At 39.6% G+C, this 20,473-nt stretch overlaps 1 protein-coding gene across 1 annotated transcript; it reads right to left on the reverse strand.

Annotated features, from left to right (window-relative positions):
* Window positions 1–1,591: 1,591 nt before the first annotated feature.
* Window positions 1,592–19,088, reverse strand: exosc10 (exosome component 10). Its single transcript, XM_033627936.2, has 25 exons — window positions 18,924–19,088; window positions 17,048–17,184; window positions 16,101–16,224; window positions 15,911–16,015; window positions 15,563–15,722; window positions 15,358–15,466; window positions 15,198–15,273; window positions 15,007–15,117; window positions 13,349–13,492; window positions 12,320–12,510; window positions 12,011–12,167; window positions 11,676–11,824; window positions 11,430–11,480; window positions 10,798–10,909; window positions 10,623–10,670; window positions 10,437–10,512; window positions 8,911–9,020; window positions 8,727–8,819; window positions 8,574–8,642; window positions 8,375–8,480; window positions 8,222–8,295; window positions 2,262–2,442; window positions 2,090–2,154; window positions 1,933–2,009; window positions 1,592–1,842 (listed from the first exon to the last, which is right to left on the reverse strand). Exons 1-25 carry the CDS (start codon window positions 19,038–19,040, stop codon window positions 1,812–1,814), a joined length of 2,673 nt encoding a protein of 890 aa, XP_033483827.2. The 5' UTR covers window positions 19,041–19,088; the 3' UTR covers window positions 1,592–1,811.
* Between the last annotated feature and the right edge of the window lie 1,385 nt (window positions 19,089–20,473).

The following is a 20,473-nucleotide window of genomic DNA, read 5'->3' on the forward strand; positions in this document are numbered from 1 at the left end:
AATCCAGAAAGTCACATAGGAAATTCTGAATAGTGTCTCACAGAGGACAGATCACACACACAGTTAATAAAATATACATCATTTTATGAACACAGATAACAGAACATTATATCCAGAAGATTAAGTAATCCTAAAGCTTTTAGTTTGTTGTTAATGAGCCTAACTAGCCTAGATAGAGCCCTGATCTCAGCCCCACCCAACACATTTGGGATGAACTAGAACACCAACTGTGAAGCAGACCTTATCATCCAACATCAGTGCCTGACTTAATGACTTTCTAATGCTCCGCTCCCCCCTGAGGAGTGAAAGCAGTTGGTGGAATAATTCATGTTCATTCATTCATTCAGCTTCACTAAAAGTAGCAGTACTGCTTTGTGAATCGCTTTTTGCGTCTGGAACCTCCCGTCTACAATGGGCTTGAGACGCGCGCTTGTTGAGGACTTGGCTCAGATTCCACTAGAGAGGCCCCTAGCAATACTGCTCTGTAAAATTACAAAAAAATAAAAGTCTTATATTCAAGTATTGACCGCCTTTCAAAGTTATATAATTACATCCAACATATACATCCATCATTGGAATATTATCATTGATGCTTTCACACTTAAGCATTGTAATGTTACAGACGGTGAATGTGCAGCACATTTGAACTACTTTATATACTGCTGAATAGTTTGATACAGCATGGTATCAAATTTTATGAATTGACCATGTTTTCTTTTTAAAAATCCTAATCTGTTAAGTAACTAATTACTCCGTCAGATAAATTAGTGGAGAAAAAAGTATCATAGTTCCCTTTGAAATGTAGTGAAGTCAAGTATTTAGAGGCATAATATGTAATACTCAACAAAAGAAAAAACAAACTCAAAATTGAACTTGTAATGCGACATTCAGCAATAAGGTATGTATTGGTCACTAGTCTACATACTTTTGGCAATATGACGCCAGTTTTGGTAGTAGGGTGCCTTTCTGATTAGATTTGTATCGTGGATCATCAAGGGGGTCATTACACTTTACCTGCTTGTAAAACTAACTGGTATTCCCACTGCAATTGGTCCTTTAAATTCTCTGTGAATTTTTTTGTTTGTTTGTTTCTTTTATCAATAATCAGCCTATTACTCATTATTTATAGATTCCCTTATTCCACTGAACTCCTTGGCATTTTTTTTATCCGTTTTGTATTTATTTCTTATCTATTTATGTGTGTACATGTTACTGTATGTTATAGTATGTGTACAAGGCAAGCTGCTCAAACAAATTGCCACAATTGATGGGATTGATAAAGTTGTCTGAATCTGAATCTGGAAAATGAGTCATCACCAATTTCTTGAGTTTTGGAAGCCAAAATACATGTGTGTTCTTCTGAAACAGTCATTCCAAAAACGCCTTATGCCTATACATTTTTTGACATTGTGAGTTTGGATATGCTGAGTTTGAGTTTCCCTGTTGGAATGCCACTTCCATTGCCTTACCTTTAAAGTTAGTATCAGTGATGACAGTTCAGAAGAAAGGTCTGATTAATGATACCACTCCAACAAAATGAAAACATATTTATTTTAGTTCGATTTAAAAAAAAAAAATGTAGACAAGAACCTTTTCCTCTAAAATCATCTTTAATAAGGAGGTCTGTGCTTCCACATATTTACAGGGTACACTGTTCCACAGATGGAAGAAAATACACTTTGAAATCCATTAAATATTGAAATACTGAATTTCACTTGCAAGAATAAAAAAACTGGAACATTGTTTCTGCAGGAGGAAAAAAAAGGCAGTTTTAAAATACATGTTAGATAGAAAATAGCATCAGAGACAGTTTATCTTTTGGGCCAGTTGTGCCGGAATCCTCTGTAAAGAAGAAAAAGACAGCGTGGTTAACGTACTGCGATGTTTGAATCTACATAGGCAAAGAAACTACTGTTTATTGTGCGTGTTTACCGATCGGATTTTCCAGCCATGTACGACATGCTGCGGTTTCCAGCTGCAAAATTGGATTTTTGTCCCTTGGGAGTTCTCTGTTGGATAAAAGATTTAAATTTGTCATTCACTTTTAAAATACATATTGTTACATCAACACAAAGTTGCAAACAAATACCTTCTTCTTGTTGTCATGGGATTGCCGGTTTGGATCAAACTGTGTGTTGTCCTTTGCTTTAGTGCCTGTAAAAACAAAATGAGTGAATTCATTTTTATAATGTACAACAACAGTAACTGAATGAGAAGTAATGATGTGATGTGATGTAATTAAAAAAATCGCGCATTCATACCAGCAAAGACTTTGAGGTCTGACTGACTGTAGTCGAAGGGCTTGAAGGTGTCTTGGGGAGGCGGTTCTGTCTTCTGGGGCTTCTCTTCAGATTTCATCAGCTTCTTAGATGGTTTAGGAGTCGACTCTCCGGCTTCACTGGCCTCACGCTCTCTTTTCTTTCCGCCGCCTTTTGCAAATTCCTAATGAAATAGGTGAGCAACATTATACTCTGCACACCATTTCGAATAAACATTTAATGAATGTATTCTTAAATGCATGTGTTTTGTTAAACTAAGATAACGCAGTGTAAGGTGACAGTTTTGTTATAAAAGTGATTTAACAGCTGCAACTATTTGTAATATTTTAATATTCTGAGGTCTGTTTATTCATGGTGAACCATTAAACTGCATATAAGAACACACATCAAGTTGATCTTTAAGGAATTAAAGAGAATACGGGCAGCATGTCACAAAGCTTGTATAATCATGTTTTCACCATCTTAGACATACTTCAAAAATACAACCCATTTTAACTGTTAAAGACACAGAAATTTAACACGCCTTCATCTCTTCACGCCTGGATTACTGCAGATCTATTAATCGACCCCAGAAAGTACTGAGTTCAGCTGCCGGGCTTTTAACGAGAACCACGAGACATGATCACATCACTCCAGTTTTAGCCTCTTTACTCTGGCTCACAGTATGTTCTAGAATATTTTTTTAGATTTCACTGATTAATTTTGAGGCTCTTCATGGTGTCTTCTACACCAGCTATAACTCTGACCTTTTAGTACCGTACATGCCAGGATGTACTTTGAGGTCCACAGGCAGAGGTCTTTTGTCTATTCCAAAGGGCCAGCTGAAAACTAAAGGGGTGTTTGCTGTCGGGGCCCCAAGGGTCTAGACTGTCTGCCTGAGGAAATTGTGTCGGCCGAGTCAAGGATCTCTCTTTTTAAAAGACGCTTTTATCGGACAGCCTTTCCTGATTTTACTTGAGTTTTAAGTTCTTTTAGACTGTGTTTTATTTCCTCAGTTTTAAATACTTAAGTGTTTTATCAGCTCCTTTAAAAGTTGTTATCATGTGTTGTCTGATTATTAGTATAGATTATTATAAAGAGATCGATAATAACTGACATAGTTTGTTAAACATATTTTGTTTTCCTTTGCTGCATACTTGCCAGGTATATTTCTTTGTACCCTAAAAGCTCAGAGTAAAGTGAAACACTGCATAGATGTAAGTGTGTGGAAATCTTTTCTACCACTTTGTAACCCACACAACAATTTCATCCTATATGGGCTTCTGATTGACAGAATTATACTGCAGTGACGTTCTTAATACAGCATTATATTGACTCATTATTAGTGATGAAACAGTCTGAAGTTGAAAAACCAGCTTCTGCTGCCATCTACAGGTTGAAATTGTCCCTTTGTTTCATGCTCTGCAGAATTAAGTTGTTGTCTCTGTTAATTGAATCCATCAGAGATCACTGTGTGGTGTCCTCAGACATGCAGAAACGATTTAACTTTTTAACCTGTAAGAATCAGTGACACGGTACTCCTCTGCCCAAAAAGATGTGAAATCAGCCTTCAAGATGACACTGAGGTTACATCTCTGCAATGTATTATCAAGCTAAAACAAAGTGGCTGCTTGGGGTGAAGAAGAAACACCACAACATCATTACATTATAGCAGAGGACGATACAGTAACTTAAAGCAATTTAATTTTATGCTAGTTGGTACGTTTTTAAACATTTAACTCTGTTAAGTTAAATTGAAATGTTGAGTTCTACAGTTGTAATTATCCAGCCAGCAGGTTAGTGGCTGAAGCTGCAGCCTCATATCTCAGAATCTACCATTAATCTATACATGTTTAAACAAAGACCCTGCTTCCCTCTGTTTGCACAAGCTAGCATCATCTCTTATTTAAATCCACAAAGACAGTTTTTTGTAAAGGCGGGGCAAGTCACAATAGCTTTACATTATGTGCCTACAAGGTTGTTCTTTTACAAGTTTGTCCTTATTGGCTATGAGTGTCCAAGGACAGAGGGATGTCATGCTGTAAGGTTTTCTAAAGCTCACTGTGGTTTGTGACATTGGACATTATAGATCAAGTTGAATTTGAATTGAAATTACTATTTATACAGCCCTTTGGGGCAAGCTTTGTGATTGGGCAACAATGGACTTTGACTTGACTTATCTGTAAAGCACTTTATGCAACGTATGCAATGTGCTTTACAAATAAATGTGCTTTGCCTTTGCCTTACAATCTGGTGTTAAAACTATCGATTTATTGATGCATATACTGAAACAGTTTCAGTACTTACTTCCTGCAGTGGGGATACATCTGTATCAGTTCTGCTCTCTGTTACTGTTGATATCGAATATAGTCAAGGTTTCCCATACATTTATTTATTTGTGGCGGCCCACCCTGACAACAACATCTGCCAACACATTCTGATTTTCTGTTTTTTTTTTTGGGACTGGCTGTTCATTAGGAGCACAGTTGGAATACATATATACACTGCCTGGCCAAAAAAAAAGTCGCCACCTGGATTTAACTAAGCAAATAGGTACGAGCCTCCTATTGGATAATTACTGCATGGGCGATTAATTTTCAGCTGGCGACAAGTTATTTAGCCCCAACTGGTGCAATGAGTTGCTTCTCATTTCCTAAACAACCATGTCGAAAGACACATCCCGTGGTCGTGGAAAAGATGTTAGTCTGTTTGAGAAGGGTCAAATCATTGGCATGCATCAAGTAGAGAAAACATCTAAGGAGACTGCAGAAACTACTAAAATTGGGTTAAGAACTGTCCAACGCATTATTAAAAACTGGAAGGATAGTGGGGACCCATCGTCTTCGAGGAAGAAATGTGGCCAGAAAAAAATCCTCAGTGATCGTGATCGGCGATCACTTAAACGTTTGGTGAGATCAAATCGAAGAAAAACAACAGTAGAACTCAGGGCTATGTTTAATAGTGAAAGTAAGAGCATTTCCACACGCACAATGTGAAGGGAACTCAAGGGATTGGGACTGAACAGCTGTGTAGCCTTAAGAAAACCACTAATCAGTGAGGCCAACCGGAAAAAAAGGCTTCAATTTGCTAGGGAGCATAAAGATTGGACTCTGGAGCAATGGAAGAAGGTCATGTGGTCTGATGAGTCCAGATTTACCCTGTTCCAGAGTGATGGGCGCATCAGGGTAAGAAGAGAGGCAGATGAAGTGATGCACCCATCATGCCTAGTGCCTACTGTACAAGCCTGTGGGGGGGGGCAGTTGGTCAGGTCTAGATTCAGCAACAGTATGTGCTCAAAGAATGAGGTCAGCTGACTACCTGAATATACTGAATGACCAGGATATTCCATCAATGGATTTTTTCTTCCCTGATGGCACGGGCATATTCCAAGATGACAATGCCAGGATTCATCGGGCTCAAATTGTGAAAGACTGGTTCAGGGAGCATGAGACATCATTTTCACATATGGATTGGCCACCACAGAGTCCAGACCTTAACCCCATTGAGAATCTTTGGGATGTGCTGGAGAAGGCTTTGCGCAGCGGTCAGACTCTACCATCATCAATGCAAGATCTTGGTGAAAAATTAATGCAACACTGGATGGAAATAAATCTTGTGACATTGCAGAAGCTTATCGAAACAATGCCACAGCGAATGCGTGCCGTAATCAAAGCTAAAGGCGGTCCAACGAAATATTAGAGTGTATGACCTTTTTTTTGGTGGTGACTTTTTTTTTGGCCAGGCAGTGTATATGCCTGTCTGAAACAGGAGTCAGCAATCTCTACTATCCATTTCTGTCCAAAAATAATACAATACTTCAAAAAATATTCTGGTGCTGCAAAACATATTTGAGCCTTATAGGGGAAAGTAAAACAACTATAACGTATAAATTAGCCAATCAACATTTCTTAAAGGTCTAAATGAGCATTCATTAATATGTTTTACCACAAGGTGGCAACTCTGCAGTGGGATACTTATGATCATTTGGTAGTTTAACTGCAGAGTTCACTGTGAAAGCGACGAATCTTTGCACATTATTAAGTTTTCTATTTTCCCTCAAGGCTTGGAATCCACAGCCAGCCCGGTTAGACTCAAGACTCATCACTGCTACTGAGGTTTGGCAAAATTTAGAGAAACTGCGTGAGGCCGGAAATATATGATGCACAATTTAGGTGTTAAAACATTTTTTGTATAGGGTACATATTTATACAACTGGAGAAAGTAAGAAATTCTTTGGGCCTATAACAATGATATATGAAAATTAAAATGTTCAAAAATATGACTTTTTTTTTTTTATGTCAAAGCCACAGGGAGCCACAGGAGAGATGCTAATGTGGCTCCGGAGCCATAGGTTGTGGGCTTCTGATAAATTATCCACCCCACGATTAAAACTCCACAAACTGCTGATGAGGGAAAAAAGAACCCATGAAGAGTTCTGCCAGTGCTGCATTCACGGACCCACAAAAACCTCAGAATTTAGATAGTAAATGATTCAAAGGGACACACACACGCACACAAAATCAGACGGTTCGCTAAGATTTGGTGCTAAAAACATCCCTGTGTTTATCATCCTTATTTATGAGTCTGATTAAAGGATGTCAATGATTTGTATTTACATCACTTAGTTTTAATCAACATGTTTAATTTGACCTGTTGAGTGAAGGTAATTATAGTGCCAAATCATAGCATAAGTTATCTCAAGACACTTCTCATACAGAGAATGTCTAGAGCATACCGTTTAATTTACAGAGACCCAACAACTCCCCCATGAGCGAGCACTTGGCGACAGCAATGAAGAAAAACTTCTCTTTAATAGGCAGAGACCTCTAACAGAAGCAGGGTCTAGGTGGGCAGCCATCTGCCATGACCGGTGAGGTTGACAATTAATTATTTTTTTGATGCAACCGTTCATGAACAGGGTGCAGGCAAAAGAGCAAACCAGTGATGCTGGAGCTCATTATATCAATCCTAAAATCAGTGCAGTCGAAGCTTTGAAAAGCTGGAAAGCTTTCTTTCAAACTGAAATTCGACAAGAAAACTTCACTGCCAAAGTGCCGGCTGAAACTGACAGTTAGCCAGCAGAGCCAATATTTGCCTGCAGTTGGCAGACTGACGAGTGTTACTTTCAAGTGCTGCTGCCAACACTTCTGACTGTAATACATGCCACCAGACGGTGCCAGCGTGCTTATCTGAAGCTGCCGTTTCAGCTTAAAACAAACTTTTCACTTAAGCCATCATCACACAATGGATTGCCTTTGATGCACACTGTGACTGGGCGCACTCGTGACTGGTGGCTCAAAGCTCCCACGGTGAAAGGCAGAGGGGAAGTGATGCCACCAGCAGGGTCAGCGGCGAGACTCAAACGGGGGTGACTGTTCGTCCTGTTCCCTTGCACCAAGTACAGGAGACAAAGTACAGCGACTCTTGTCTAATGGAGCATTTAAAATGGAGAGGAAACACCATATGGCGGTAGGAGCGCGTAGGGGAGGGTGCCAGGCAATACCCCAGACAGACGGAGTGAACAGGAAGTGGGCTCTTGGGCAAAAAGTAGCTATTGTTGTTCCCCAGGAGGGAAGAAAAGCATTTGATGAGCGGAGGATTCGTCTCTAATGCTGCAATCCCACGCCGTGTGTTCTTCTTCCCCAGGCACATCATGTGACAGATATAAATATTAAAAGGCCGCTGACATGCCGGCGCTGCAGACTGGCAGCAGTGGTTCGCTCGCTTGTGAGTCACCATATTTATGTGCAGAAATAACAGCCATGTCTCCAGAAAATGGGGGGCATTGCAGAGGGTTAAACTGCCTATTACAGTGATGTCTTTAATATGCTGTGCCAGGCTCTTGGGTGAATATAACACTCGTGTTTTTTATGGATATGTACCTTCCCAACAGGGACCAGCTGACAGAGTGCAAACCGAAGTGGCGCAGAGAAAATGGAAGGACAGGAGAGCGAATGACTCACCGCTGCTTGCTGGCGAACGGTGGCGACATTCTGGAGAGACTCCTGGTAGCTCTGCTTAGCCTTGATTCTTTCCTCTGTGGAAATCAACGGTAAAATACAATAAGGGACGCTCCTTTAAAAAGTGTGCATATAGAGAAAGCTCGACCCCATTACCTGCCACTTTCTTTGCGTGTTCCCTTGCTTCGTCCTTGGCTTTCCTCTTGGCCTCCAGCTCCTTCTGTTGCTGTTCAATACTCTGCAGTTTCCATTTTTTACTAATCTGTAGATTTGAGATTGTACAGCTATCAACATTCATATGTGTAGTTCAAAGGAAGGCAAAAATAAGTCTGGATGTGGAGGAATATGTGATTACCTCAAATATTTTTGAAGACGGGTCAAACTTGGCATTCTTGCTGATGTGCACATCACTGATGGGTAAGTACTGAAATCACAAGGAAGATCTTTAAACACTGTGTGTCTGGTTAAATCAAACAATACTACGGGTTAACCACTGGTTATCTCTTACCATTCTGAAAGGGTTTTCAAAGGACTCGATGATACGTCTGGCTTTCGTTTGGGCCACAGAGAGGGACTCTGGGTCAGTCCCTGCTACCAGCTCCTTCAACAAGGATGCAGAATTCTCACATTAGATATCACAATTGCATTTGAATCTACCAGCTGAATAAAGGAAAGTGAAATGTGATATCTACCTCGAACAGCGTGACTTTGGGTGCTGCCACAAGACCACTTGTTTTCTGTACATCAACATCCATTCTGTGATCATCCTCTGAGAAGAGCACCCCTTGTTTGACAGGCAGCTCTGGGAAAAAAAATTTGTTTGAGGCCTTATGGGGTAAATATTATGTCACCTAATAGGACTGCAACAGAATGAGATTTACACAATATGAAAGCCAAATTATAATTAAAAAAATATATGTGAACCACATACAAAAATAGCATGTCACTGTAATATGTTATTTAAACTCACTCACTCACTCACTCACTCACAAGTTCTCCAGCAACACACAGAGAGACACAGAGCTGCTCCTCTGTTTAATCTGTCTGTTAGTCTACAGTGTGACATCGGTCTATATGTTGCATGTGCTACGCTAAATCAGTCTGTGAGATGAAATGACTGCAGCACATGTACAGTGCCGTGCTGTCAGTTTGTGTGTGAGGTGGATCATAATGCATCGCCGTTCTTCTTGGTAATTGTAGTTTATTTCGTGACATTGAGACAGCACCTGGATGCAGGTGACAGATCTGTTAAAAAAATGCAGCGACAACACAGACGTTTCATCTCTAGTGTCACGTTTGATGCTCTGTGCATAAATAAGATTAATAACCCACATAAATAAAAAGATTTAAATCATTTTCCAGCACTAGATTCATTTGAAAGGCCATGGAAAATGACTTTATAACTCCCCTCACAAAGATTTTAATTGTTTCAAACTACAATAGATTTAGACCTGCTTGATACTTTTAAACTCATGTTATTGTTTTGTGTCCTGTGCTGCAAACCTTTAAACCTCTGTAGCTCCAGTGCTACAGTATGTGCAAAACGTTCATGTACAGCCCTGCTATCTATTTTATCTAATTAATCATTTACATGTTGTGCAACTGTATATTTTCAAACAGGAAAAAAATCCACGTCTTTGCATTTTATTCTAATCACAGTCTGTTTTTATAAAAGTGCTTGTGACATCTCAAATGTGGCTTTGACTTGAAACTCAAAACATGTAGCGCATTTCATAGAAAATACGCCAATCAGCCTGAAAATAGCGAGATATTAATTTTTGTCCATATCGCCCTTCCCTAATGCAGATGAATGTGGAAAACAATTTTGATAGCGAATTTTCCTCTCAAGGTTTAAACGTTCACACATTTTTTCATTAGGAAGTTATAAAAAGTACATGTGCAGAGTCATGGTGTTCTCAAAGAGATTTTGGGATATCTTAAGTTAATTTCGGACTGCTGATTTTAATTTCTTTTTAGGTGCAGGATGGAGATTGGTGCTATCAGCCTCACTTCTATTGGACATTTTCTTACTGCATGTGTGTGTGGCACAAGTTGACGAGTCTGACAGGCAGTCGCGGAGAAAAGGAGATGCACACACACAGGTGAAAGCAGTGAGACAATATGAGACAATCTACATGGCATGATAACCATTAATTTTCATACCATGATATACTCTGAAACAAGTATCACCAGGATAATGCACATGTATAAAGCTTACCATCTGGAGAGAAGTGGGGGAGATCACTCTCAGAGACCCTGGATGTATCATGAGGACCAAACAACGTGACTTCTGGCTGGAAAATTAAACAAGATTACATTTTATTCATCACAGTCACGGTTCCTCCGGCAATTACTGAATGCAAAAACAAAAAATTCCATCCAGTTTAATCAGTTTCTAACCAACCTTTTTAATGGGTGTGAGTCCTTTGTTCTTCTGAGCTGCAATCTCAGCCTGTGTGAAGTGTAGAAAACATTACAATCTTTGATTGATTCAGGTACTTTCACAGACAAATGATTCAACAACACAAACATTGAAATTACACCAACAATTCCCACTGCCGCCACCCATCGTTTCTCACCTTAAGGAGAGGCATTTCTCTGGCTTGCTGCACTAACAAATGGAGCTCATTGACCTGCTGTCTCACCAGCGGGGGGACGGGGTTACAGCAGGCAATGATGCCCTGAGGCTCTCTGAGTAGGTAAAGACAAAATACTATGTTGGAGATTATGAATAAAAACACTAAGCTCTCAGGAACTAAAGGGAGGGAACAAGTAACACTGAGAATGAATCAAAATTTAAAGGGACAGTTCAACCCTAAACCAAAATACACATTTTTCCTCTTACCTGTAGTGCTACTTAACAATCTAGATTGGCAGGTATAGTTTGGTAGAAATAAAATAGTTCCAACATGCTCACACAAAGGTCTGTGAATTATCTTGAGTAACCAGGTCATGATTTCCGCAAAGACATTGTTGCTTACTTATTCAAATGTATTTTTGGTACTTTTTTTTTGCACCACAAGGTGAGTTCCACCTAGTTCTTTTACATTAGAGAAAAGGCAGACATCTCTACAATTGATATCTTCAACACTTGGCAACTACCACCAAAACAATCTAGACTGATAAATAGCACCACAGGTAAGATAAAAAACAGTTTGTTTTTTATTTGGGGGTGAACCGTCCCTTTAAGTGGGAAATCTAATCAACTTACTTTGGCAGCTCCTCAGAAATCTTGATCATCATGTGCGTGGGCAGGACGTATCTAAACATACAAACAACACTACATTAAAACAGGTTGTCACAGATGTCGAAAGACCATGAATGATTCTAAAAGCAGAGAGAGACTGTCGCAAAAAAATGTGGGTTGCAAAAATCTGGCCGGGCACAAACTATAAATAGGAAAACAGCTCTAGCGGATTTCCAGAACAGCGAGTCCATCCATTTCCAAACAGCCTACCCGGTGCTTTCATCTTCCTGCCTGGCCAGCTTGTCCCTCCAGGCAAACAGCAGTCTGAAGGCAGTGAGCTGCTGGGTGTTAAAAGACCTTTTCTGCTTCCTCTGCAGCTCAAAATATGACTCCTCTGTGAATATAGGCTTCACATATTTCTGTGTGGAAGGAAGTTGTGACAAATGTCAGGAAATGCAGGAAATTATGGGGTGGAAATTCTAAAATATGACAGCAATAAAAAAATGTGCAACTATTGGATAGAGAATAGTGGAACAGGAGTATAGAAGCTGGTCTTTAAGTGTTAATTTAATCCTAATGGTGTATGAAGTGAGGTTGGTGCTCACCTTCAGAGAAATGTCTTTGCTCCTGTTCCAGACACTCTGCAGCAGGCCAGGCTGCCCGTGGTTATAGTCCAACAGCTGCACCCGCACACAGTCGTAGATGTAAAGAAGGTAGTGGGTATCTGCCCGGGCGTACTCCACCATCTCACTTGGCAAAGGGCTAAAGGGCAAAGTCATGGGACATGTTGTCTAAGAGAATAATATATATTTTTAAGTGCATACATTCTGACATTCACAATGGATTTTCCAGTAAAGAGATTAGGACCCTCAGGTACACCGAAACAATAACTATAAAAAGAGTCATGTCCATACCGAACCCTCCAGTCAGCCAGCTGGTAGCGTTTGTCCGAGTCCACGTTACAGAAGTGTCTGAGCAGGTGGTCAAGGGAATGTCTGGCCATGTTCAGAGCTCGGCTGGCCTGATGCGTGTCAAAAAGGTTGACGACATACACGCCGAAGTCTCTCTGGAGCCAGTCCATGTCAGAGTCAGCGCCGTGAAATACCTGAGAACAGGAGAGAAAACACAGCTGAAGCCTCTTTGGAAGGGAACCAACTTATTTTGAAAAAATTTATTTGAACCCACAGTATTAAAAGCTGGGGATGCACCATGTGACATTTTTCTGTTTGGATATTTTTTTTTCGCAGATCTCTCAGCGGTTCAAGCCCACGCAACACACGTTTTCACAGGTATCCTACGGTGTGTGAGTCACGGTGGCTCCCACACACCGCAGGACGTCCGCCAACTTTGTCAAACATGTTTGAAAACTTTGGGGCTCTGAGACACCTCAGAGAAATTTCAGACTAAATCTTTTTAAACTCAACATATTACACTAGAGAGTCTCCTCTCCAGGTTGCTATCTCATTTCAATAGGAGATGATTAGATGGTTCAGATGGTTCAGATGCAACCACTTCATACGGTAGTCTGAGCCATCTTCAATTTCATCTGCTTAACAGAATATTTCCTTGATGCCTTTTTAAAGCCATTTTAATTGCTGAGATTTGGGAATGCAATGACAGAGCTAGACACAGCTTTATAACGCAGAACAAGTGGTCAGACAACCAGACAGGTTCTCTTTAAATACCCACAGCTTAATTATCTAAACCACTTATTTGGAGGTAAAACTCAAAGGGAAACCAGCAGCAATATGTTCTAACTGTCCACTGCATCATAAAACCACCAGAAGGTAGCTCTGCCAGGTGTAAAAACAGCCACACAGAACTTTTTGCTGTTCATTTTGAAAACAAAGCTAACTGGACATGTAATCTCACCTCCCCTTTAAACAGTTAAAAGTCATAGAACAGGATGCAGGAACAAATGATTTGTGGAGCAGTTCTCTTACCTTGACAATAGCTGGGTCAGTGAATGCCTCGTTGAGGATGTACATCTCGCTGCGGAGCTCAATGGTGTCGATGATGAAGTCCTCCTCTCTGGTGGAGATCTGCATCAGACAGGTGAGGCCGAGGAAACTCCTGTAGGAGTGGTGCTGCGATGAGAACAGAGTGTTAATAAAACCATCTGTTGCTCGGCTGTTTAACAGGATCACATTACATGTTATAGGCATATATGATAATTGTGCCCACTCCCTGTCCGTCCCTGACAGGGTGTCTGTGAGTATCAGACACTTAAGGTTAATGCTTTTTAGGTTCCTTTCAATATAATTTAAAACCAAACTTCAGACTTATAAATACTACAGTAAACAGTCTTTATTTCAGAGACTTCATATTCTCACTATTTATGGCATTAATATTTTTTAAATATGTGTTTTTATTTACAAAATAATTTTAAGTGAAAGGAATATTCCTGAGCAGTTCACAATGTATTTTACAGCTAATTCACAGTTACATTCATATTTAACTCGTAAATCATCAGATCTTCATCTTCCTAAATTTCTGACATATAAGATTTAGGGGAACTTAACTATAGAATGATTTTTTCCACCTGGTAAAAACCTGTATCTCTGTAAAGTGTTACAAAAGTTACCTAAAAACATTTAACTGCTGTTTTGTAATGGCTGCAATCAAACATGTTTTGCGATGCTAGATAGAAAGAGACACAGAGAAAGATACAGAGAATATAAAACAAGTTTTTTTCTTTTTACAAGAGTCCTTTTGAGGGCAAAACCAACTCCTGAAGTACCTCTTTGTATCACTGATTCCCTGATTTTAGGTTTTATAGATTCTTTTATTGCTGGTTATTATTGTGTTTTTTATTCAATCTATCTCCTAATTGTGTTTCTCTCTTTTTTATCCAGTCTTTTATTCATTTATTTGTATCACTTATACCATGTGCAATACCTGATACTGTGCAATATGGGACACTGTGCAAAACATAACTACCTCGTGTACACTTACCTTCGTTGCCTGTGACTGGCCCAAAACATCACTTACAAAGTTCCTTCGGGACAATAAAGTATATCTTATCTTATCTTATTAGTAGTTTCTTATCATTTGGTTTATTTGATGTATTTTCTTTATCTTTCTGTACTTTTGAGTCCTTAATAACTTTGTGAAATTATTTTTTGGCGGAGGCTTTAAATGAGCCCTCTGGGTTGTTTGCCTCTCCCTGCACTGTATTTCATTATTCATTTTTCTTGTCTTTTTGTGTTTTAATTGTGCAAAAAAGAACAACAACTATAAACTATGTAGTCCTGTGCAGAGGTAGGTTTCATGTAGGAATATGATCATTAGATTGATTTAGGTTTATATACATTTTGCAAGTAGCTTATGAAGTAAAAAGACAGTGTTAGGTTCACTTGCAGGTTTAAAGATCTGCTAAATCATGAATTCGGACTTTCACACAGAGGAGCTTGACTCATTTTGACAAAATTAAAGGAAGGATAAATAAGGTAAAACGTTGTGGCAATAAAGACCTCAAAATCCAAATTAAATACTATTTAATGACTTCTAAGGCCTAATATTTACTTAATTGCATTTCAAACATTGAAGACTTTTTTAAGGGCTGGCAGACACTGTGCAACAACTTTTTCTAATCCCCTACCTCGAGGTCCACTGCAAATTCAGATAATTTGCACAGCTTCTCATTCAGAGCCACCAGACCCTCCAGCGTGTCAATGAAGGTGCACGTGGTCTCAGCCATCACTTTGTACATCTAAAAAGAATTCACAAATGATGGATTTAGTAAAAGCCTCAACAATAAGAGGATCACATTATAGCATATCTATAACTTACCTGTGGTTCTGGCTTGGACAGAAGGCTTTCTGGTATTGTAAGATGATCCAGTTCATATTGGTATGGATGTGCAAACCTGCATGGATCAGAATCATAAATTTAGATGGGCGAAGAGAAACAGGAAAAGACAAAGCATGTTAATATAAGGGATAAGTCTTACATGTCTTCAACATGTTCCTGAGTTCTCTGCTGGTGAATGAAGTCAGCCAGGGCGGCCGGGACATCAAGGTCCTCAGGTCTCTGTTTACGGATTTGTTTGTTGGTAAAATCTGTGATTGAAGAGCAAGAGAGCAAACAGGTTACAAATGTTAATGAGTTTATGAAAACAAAAGATAAAAAGAACACAGGAGTGAAAAGTATCTTACAAGATGGAAGAGGCTTTATTGCATTGGGCTTGATGAAGATCTTGGGAATAAATGGTGTGTTGCTGTTGTCAACTTTCTCCTTGAATTTCAGCTGAGGCCTCGCAACATTCTTGGCGTGGAGCAGTCGGAACGTCTCAGAACGACTGCCAGAGCCCGGACCCTGATCAGTAAGAGCATTGTTTACCAAAAGGTGTAAAGCAACGGTATGAATATTCATCAAGCGTTCAAAAATAATGTTCTAGTGCTTTAAGTGCTTCAACGCCAGGACTGGCACATTATGTCTAAGCTTGAACGCATCCCAAAAAACTGGCATCTGCAGTATAAGAGCTGAGAGGTTAATTAGCTAACCGTGCGATTCCAGCTGGAGACGACAATCTTGGGAGGCTGAAACCCTGCAGGCATGACAGGCTGCTGGCTCCTGTTCACCCCATCAGCTTCATCAAGAAGAATCCCCTGGAAATCAGAAACAGGAGCTCAGTTGGTTTGCAAAGACTTTTTAATGAAGAAATATGTACAACGCCGAAGCTATAGGTCGTACCACTCTTTCGAGGATGACGTCGTTTGAGTCCACAACCAGGTCGAACCTCTCCTCAACGTCCGTTATCTTGTTCCTGTCCCTCGTGTGAGATCTGCAGCCGTGGTGCTGCATTAACTGACTCATGCTGACACAGGGACACAGTGAAAAGAATTTAACTGTCTTATTGGGAAACAAGAAGTGGTAGGTTACTCAGCAAACCCAGTCTTCTGTTTGCATGTCTAAGGCTCAGTCAGACTTTTTCCCAGTTAAGCACTCCTCACTCTCAGCATTGATACAAGACGTGATGTCATTGGTCTGACAAATATAACCAGGAAATACTGAGGGAAGCCATCACTGATTGTAAAGCGTGATGTTGCAGTGTGTAGACTATTGCACACGCCGGGATGATATGACATCATTAGAAGTAATTTTCCCCACCATTTTCAATGGCAACATATCAAAACAACTCTGTTTCTCATGACCAGCTGTCCAAATTCTCATGTCTACATTCAACAAATATGAACTTTGACCTGCAAATGTACTGGAAGTCCACAGCTCCGGCTACAAGAGTAAATGCATTCCTGAATTTGTTAGTTGCATAATGGGCTTTAAAGGTTTAGTGTGTAGGATTTCAGGGCATCTATAGGCAGAAACTGTATAATATTCATAATTCTGTTTTTATTAATTTACCATCACCTGAAATTGAGTCTACTGTGTTGTTTCTACAGTAGCCCAGAACGGAAAAACCAAAGCTCTAGACAGGGCCATTCTTATTTTTGTGTTCTCCTACACGCTTGGCACACGGAATACAATTCAGTTCTGCAACAGCACCACTAGATGCCACTAGATCCTACACACTAAACCTTTAAGGTAGTTAACAGAGATGCTGAGTGAACATTGGCAGAAACTGGTGAAAGTGTCTGACTGAGCCAAAACTTGGATGAAGCAACAACAAGCTATGAACTCACCAGTGCAAAAGCTTATCTCCTTGACTTTCACAAAACTCCTGGAAGCCCGGGAAGCTCCGATAGAAATCATATTCATCTCCACTTTGAGGCAAGCCGGCGGATGCTTTAGTGGCGGATAATACAGCACCCAGTCCATACTGCAGAGAGACAGACCAAACTGTTAGTCAGTACTTATATGATAAAACATAGTAAATTAAAGTAAAATGCATTGAAGGTGAACACTTAAACGTGATGTTTATATTAAGGCTGGGCAATTCACCCATATTATGCTAGAAATCATCTTGGATTTCGGATGTTGCAGTACTGCAAGTGTTGTCTTCTCTGGTTTTTAAAGGCTGCATTACAGTAAAGGGATAAAATTCTCTGAAATTACCAGACTGTTATAGCTTTTCTATTATTTAATTTTACCCATTTAGTCACTGTATCCACGTCAACAATATATATTTAAAAAGATGTAATTGTGTAAACATTTTGTACATGCACCAATACTGAACCCTACAATATAATTGTTCTATTGATGTTGAAGAATTTGGTCAAAAATATTATTATAATTGATTTTGTCCATATCGCCCAGCCCTTGTTTATATTGCGTTTTACTTTAATGTCTAACAACAATAAAGTAATTCTTATACAGAGAGACCTGGTAGTTTTATATTTGAACTTACATGAATGCAGTGTTTAGACGCTTAGTTGATATTTAACCAGTGGAATTTGTTTGAACACCTTCAAAAAAAAGGCTCAAAACCTGTTTTTTGGACAATCAGACGCAAACATTTCTAGTCAACACAGTATATTGCTAACAGAAACACTGTTGTTGTCATTTCTAGCTCACATGCTGCTAACTTGCTTTACATCCTTGCCTGTTGCCAGGTAGCCAACTCTGCATGGGTATGTATGAAATATCTATTTTATTAACAGCATGGCAAACTTTCTGTCTCATGACTTGTGTGTCAGTGTATATGACTAGTGTGATTTATCTGTTTTTACTCTCTATTGCTGCTTTGCATGTCTGCATGTCTTGCTAATCTGTGTGCTGGTGCATCATGTTGCTTATGTGTCTGTTTGTGCTAACATGCTGTTTGTTGTTGCTGTGTTATTGTATTGTACTGATGCTCTGCTGGTGCTTGTGGCTTTGCATGGCTACCTTGACAATTTCCAACTGCTGTAGTTAATGCTGTCTTCATGCTGTCCTATGAATTTTATCCTTTAATTGGTTTCATAACATCTTGTCAAAGGACTGCAGTTGAAAATTAGCCAGTTGGCTAACACTGTCACATTTACAGAAATGTTTATTAATGTGCGTTGTACTTATCAATAAAATGAAATATATGAAATAAATGAGAGAAAATGTGTCTATAATATTTTTGATAATGACCTATATGAGCTATTTATCTTTAAAAACTACAGACAACTTCTCAAAGTTGTATATTTGCTTGCTTCTGTCCTTTTAACAGCTATCACTTTAGCTAGCTTTGACCTCAGGCACAAACCCAAACTAGTCCCAAGAGAGCTAATTTAAACCAGCACTTTGGTACGTGTCGATACTTTTGTCGAAATCTTTCATAGATAAATTGGTGTCATGTGGACATTTACTGGCAGCACTACAGGAAACATTTTGAAACATTTATTCTGAGACAGGCATATATTTTGGCTAATTAGCGCATTAAACAAGCTCAACTCTCGACTTATACCTTACCATTTATGTTTAATATAAAGATGAACACCTAGTCAGAGCTTGTGTCAACACTTAGCTGTGCATGTTTTCAACTCATAACGTGACTCCAGCTCGTACCCAACAACCACATCCACGTTTCCCCCCTGGCTGCCTGCTAGCCTCAACTCAAAACTCTGCGTCCTGCCTGGTTAGCTCACTTACTTTAACGAAAGCATCCGCGTCTTTAAACCCGGGACACAAGTCGCTTTTTTCTTCGTCGTCTGAATTTGTGTCTTGAGGGCCACTGTTTGTGGAAGTATTACTCTTTGAAGAATCCATCCTCTAATCTGCTGCTGTGTACATGTGAGTTGCAGGAAGCAGCTCTGTTTCTTCGGTGTTTTCTTTTGAGCAACTAAGAAGGAAGCTGAGGGGAGACAGCGCCACCCGACGGCGCGGAGTGGACGAGCCGCGAAATGACAGACTATGTTTTCTGCAGTTTATTGAGATTGTATTGGAAATATTTCGACATTAACACATGTAAAATGTTTGTATTTATAACCGGGCTTATTCTTGATATTTATAGCGGTTATGTGCACTTATTTATTTTGCAGTAATATTATCATTGTCATAATATTGTCATTTTTAACGTGCACAGCTCACTCGTGCATCACGTTTTGTGTTACTGTACTGCTCTACACACCTCTGCAAATTGTCTTCCAGGGACAGATAGTGGTTTGAATTGAATTTTTGGTTGTCTTTGTTTTAAGGTGTTGACTGATGACACTCAGATTGAGATCCAAATCAAGACTGGTCACAAATCTTGCCATTTTTTTTAACGCATGGGCATACTCTGCTCCTCAATGTACCCGCTCAATGCAGTGACACTGCAGACACAGCTTTACTGCCACTATACAGGCTCACCCATCCAACCTAACCAGGGTGTTGCACCAGGATGCTGGTACCACGAGGGGGCAGTATTGACATTTGCAATCTGCAGCAAATAAGCTACAGCATCTGCACTGTGTTGGTGGGCTGTAGGGAGAAGTGATAACCACCAATCATGTCTTAGCCAATATCTCTGTTAAGAGCTATGTAAACCATATCTGAATATCTGCCTTTTGCAGTTTTCCGTAATAGCTATGAGGCGATGCTGCAATGCACTACTCATACACATATATAAACCTTTCTTTCGCAGTGTGATGTGAAAATAAGTTACAGTAGCCCAGTGTTGTGATTCTGCAGTCGATAGCATGTGAAGAGCCATTGCCAAAGTATTGACACACCAGCTCATTATGGATGATCTGTGGTGCGTAGGGAGAAACCTCTCTTTTCTTCACTTCCCCTTCCTATTGATCTCTTCACAGGGTCCTCTCCCTCCTATTATCTTAAAAGCATCTCTGCAACACTGGCTCAATCAATATTTCACAGTAGCTTTCCATGTCATTCCCTTGTTTTAGTCGAAGGCATCTGAACTTCAGCAGATATGTGCTTTAATAATCCAAACAAATGAATCAGTATTCTTTCTAAAAGGCACTGCACAAAGCCGGCTTCTTTATACATTAGTGCTTTGTTTTATTGCGTGTAATTTTTATATTCAAAACCTTAGATTCTCTGCGATGATAGTCCTTATTATATAATAAAACAATTAGTATATGCAGAAAAAGCCTCTGCGAATGTGTTCTTTATCCACTGAATAGGGCATTACTGTTGCCATTTACTCTCATTTAAATGCTTTTTCATAATATTATGCATTTTATAGCTTTGATGGTGCC

This window comes from Epinephelus lanceolatus, chromosome 8 (assembly GCF_041903045.1).
Source record: "Epinephelus lanceolatus isolate andai-2023 chromosome 8, ASM4190304v1, whole genome shotgun sequence".
In the NCBI taxonomy this organism is placed as follows: domain Eukaryota; kingdom Metazoa; phylum Chordata; class Actinopteri; order Perciformes; family Serranidae; genus Epinephelus; species Epinephelus lanceolatus.

Coding starts and splice junctions, on each gene's coding strand:
- exosc10 (XM_033627936.2), bottom strand. CDS start 19,040: ATGGATTCTTCAAAGAGTAATACTTCCACAAACAGTGGCCCTCAAGAC. Junction 15,467..15,562: donor AATAAAGCCTCTTCCATCTT/GTAAGATACTTT, acceptor CTTCAATCACAG/ATTTTACCAACAAACAAATC. Junction 10,671..10,797: donor GAGAAATGCCTCTCCTTAAG/GTGAGAAACGAT, acceptor CACTTCACACAG/GCTGAGATTGCAGCTCAGAA.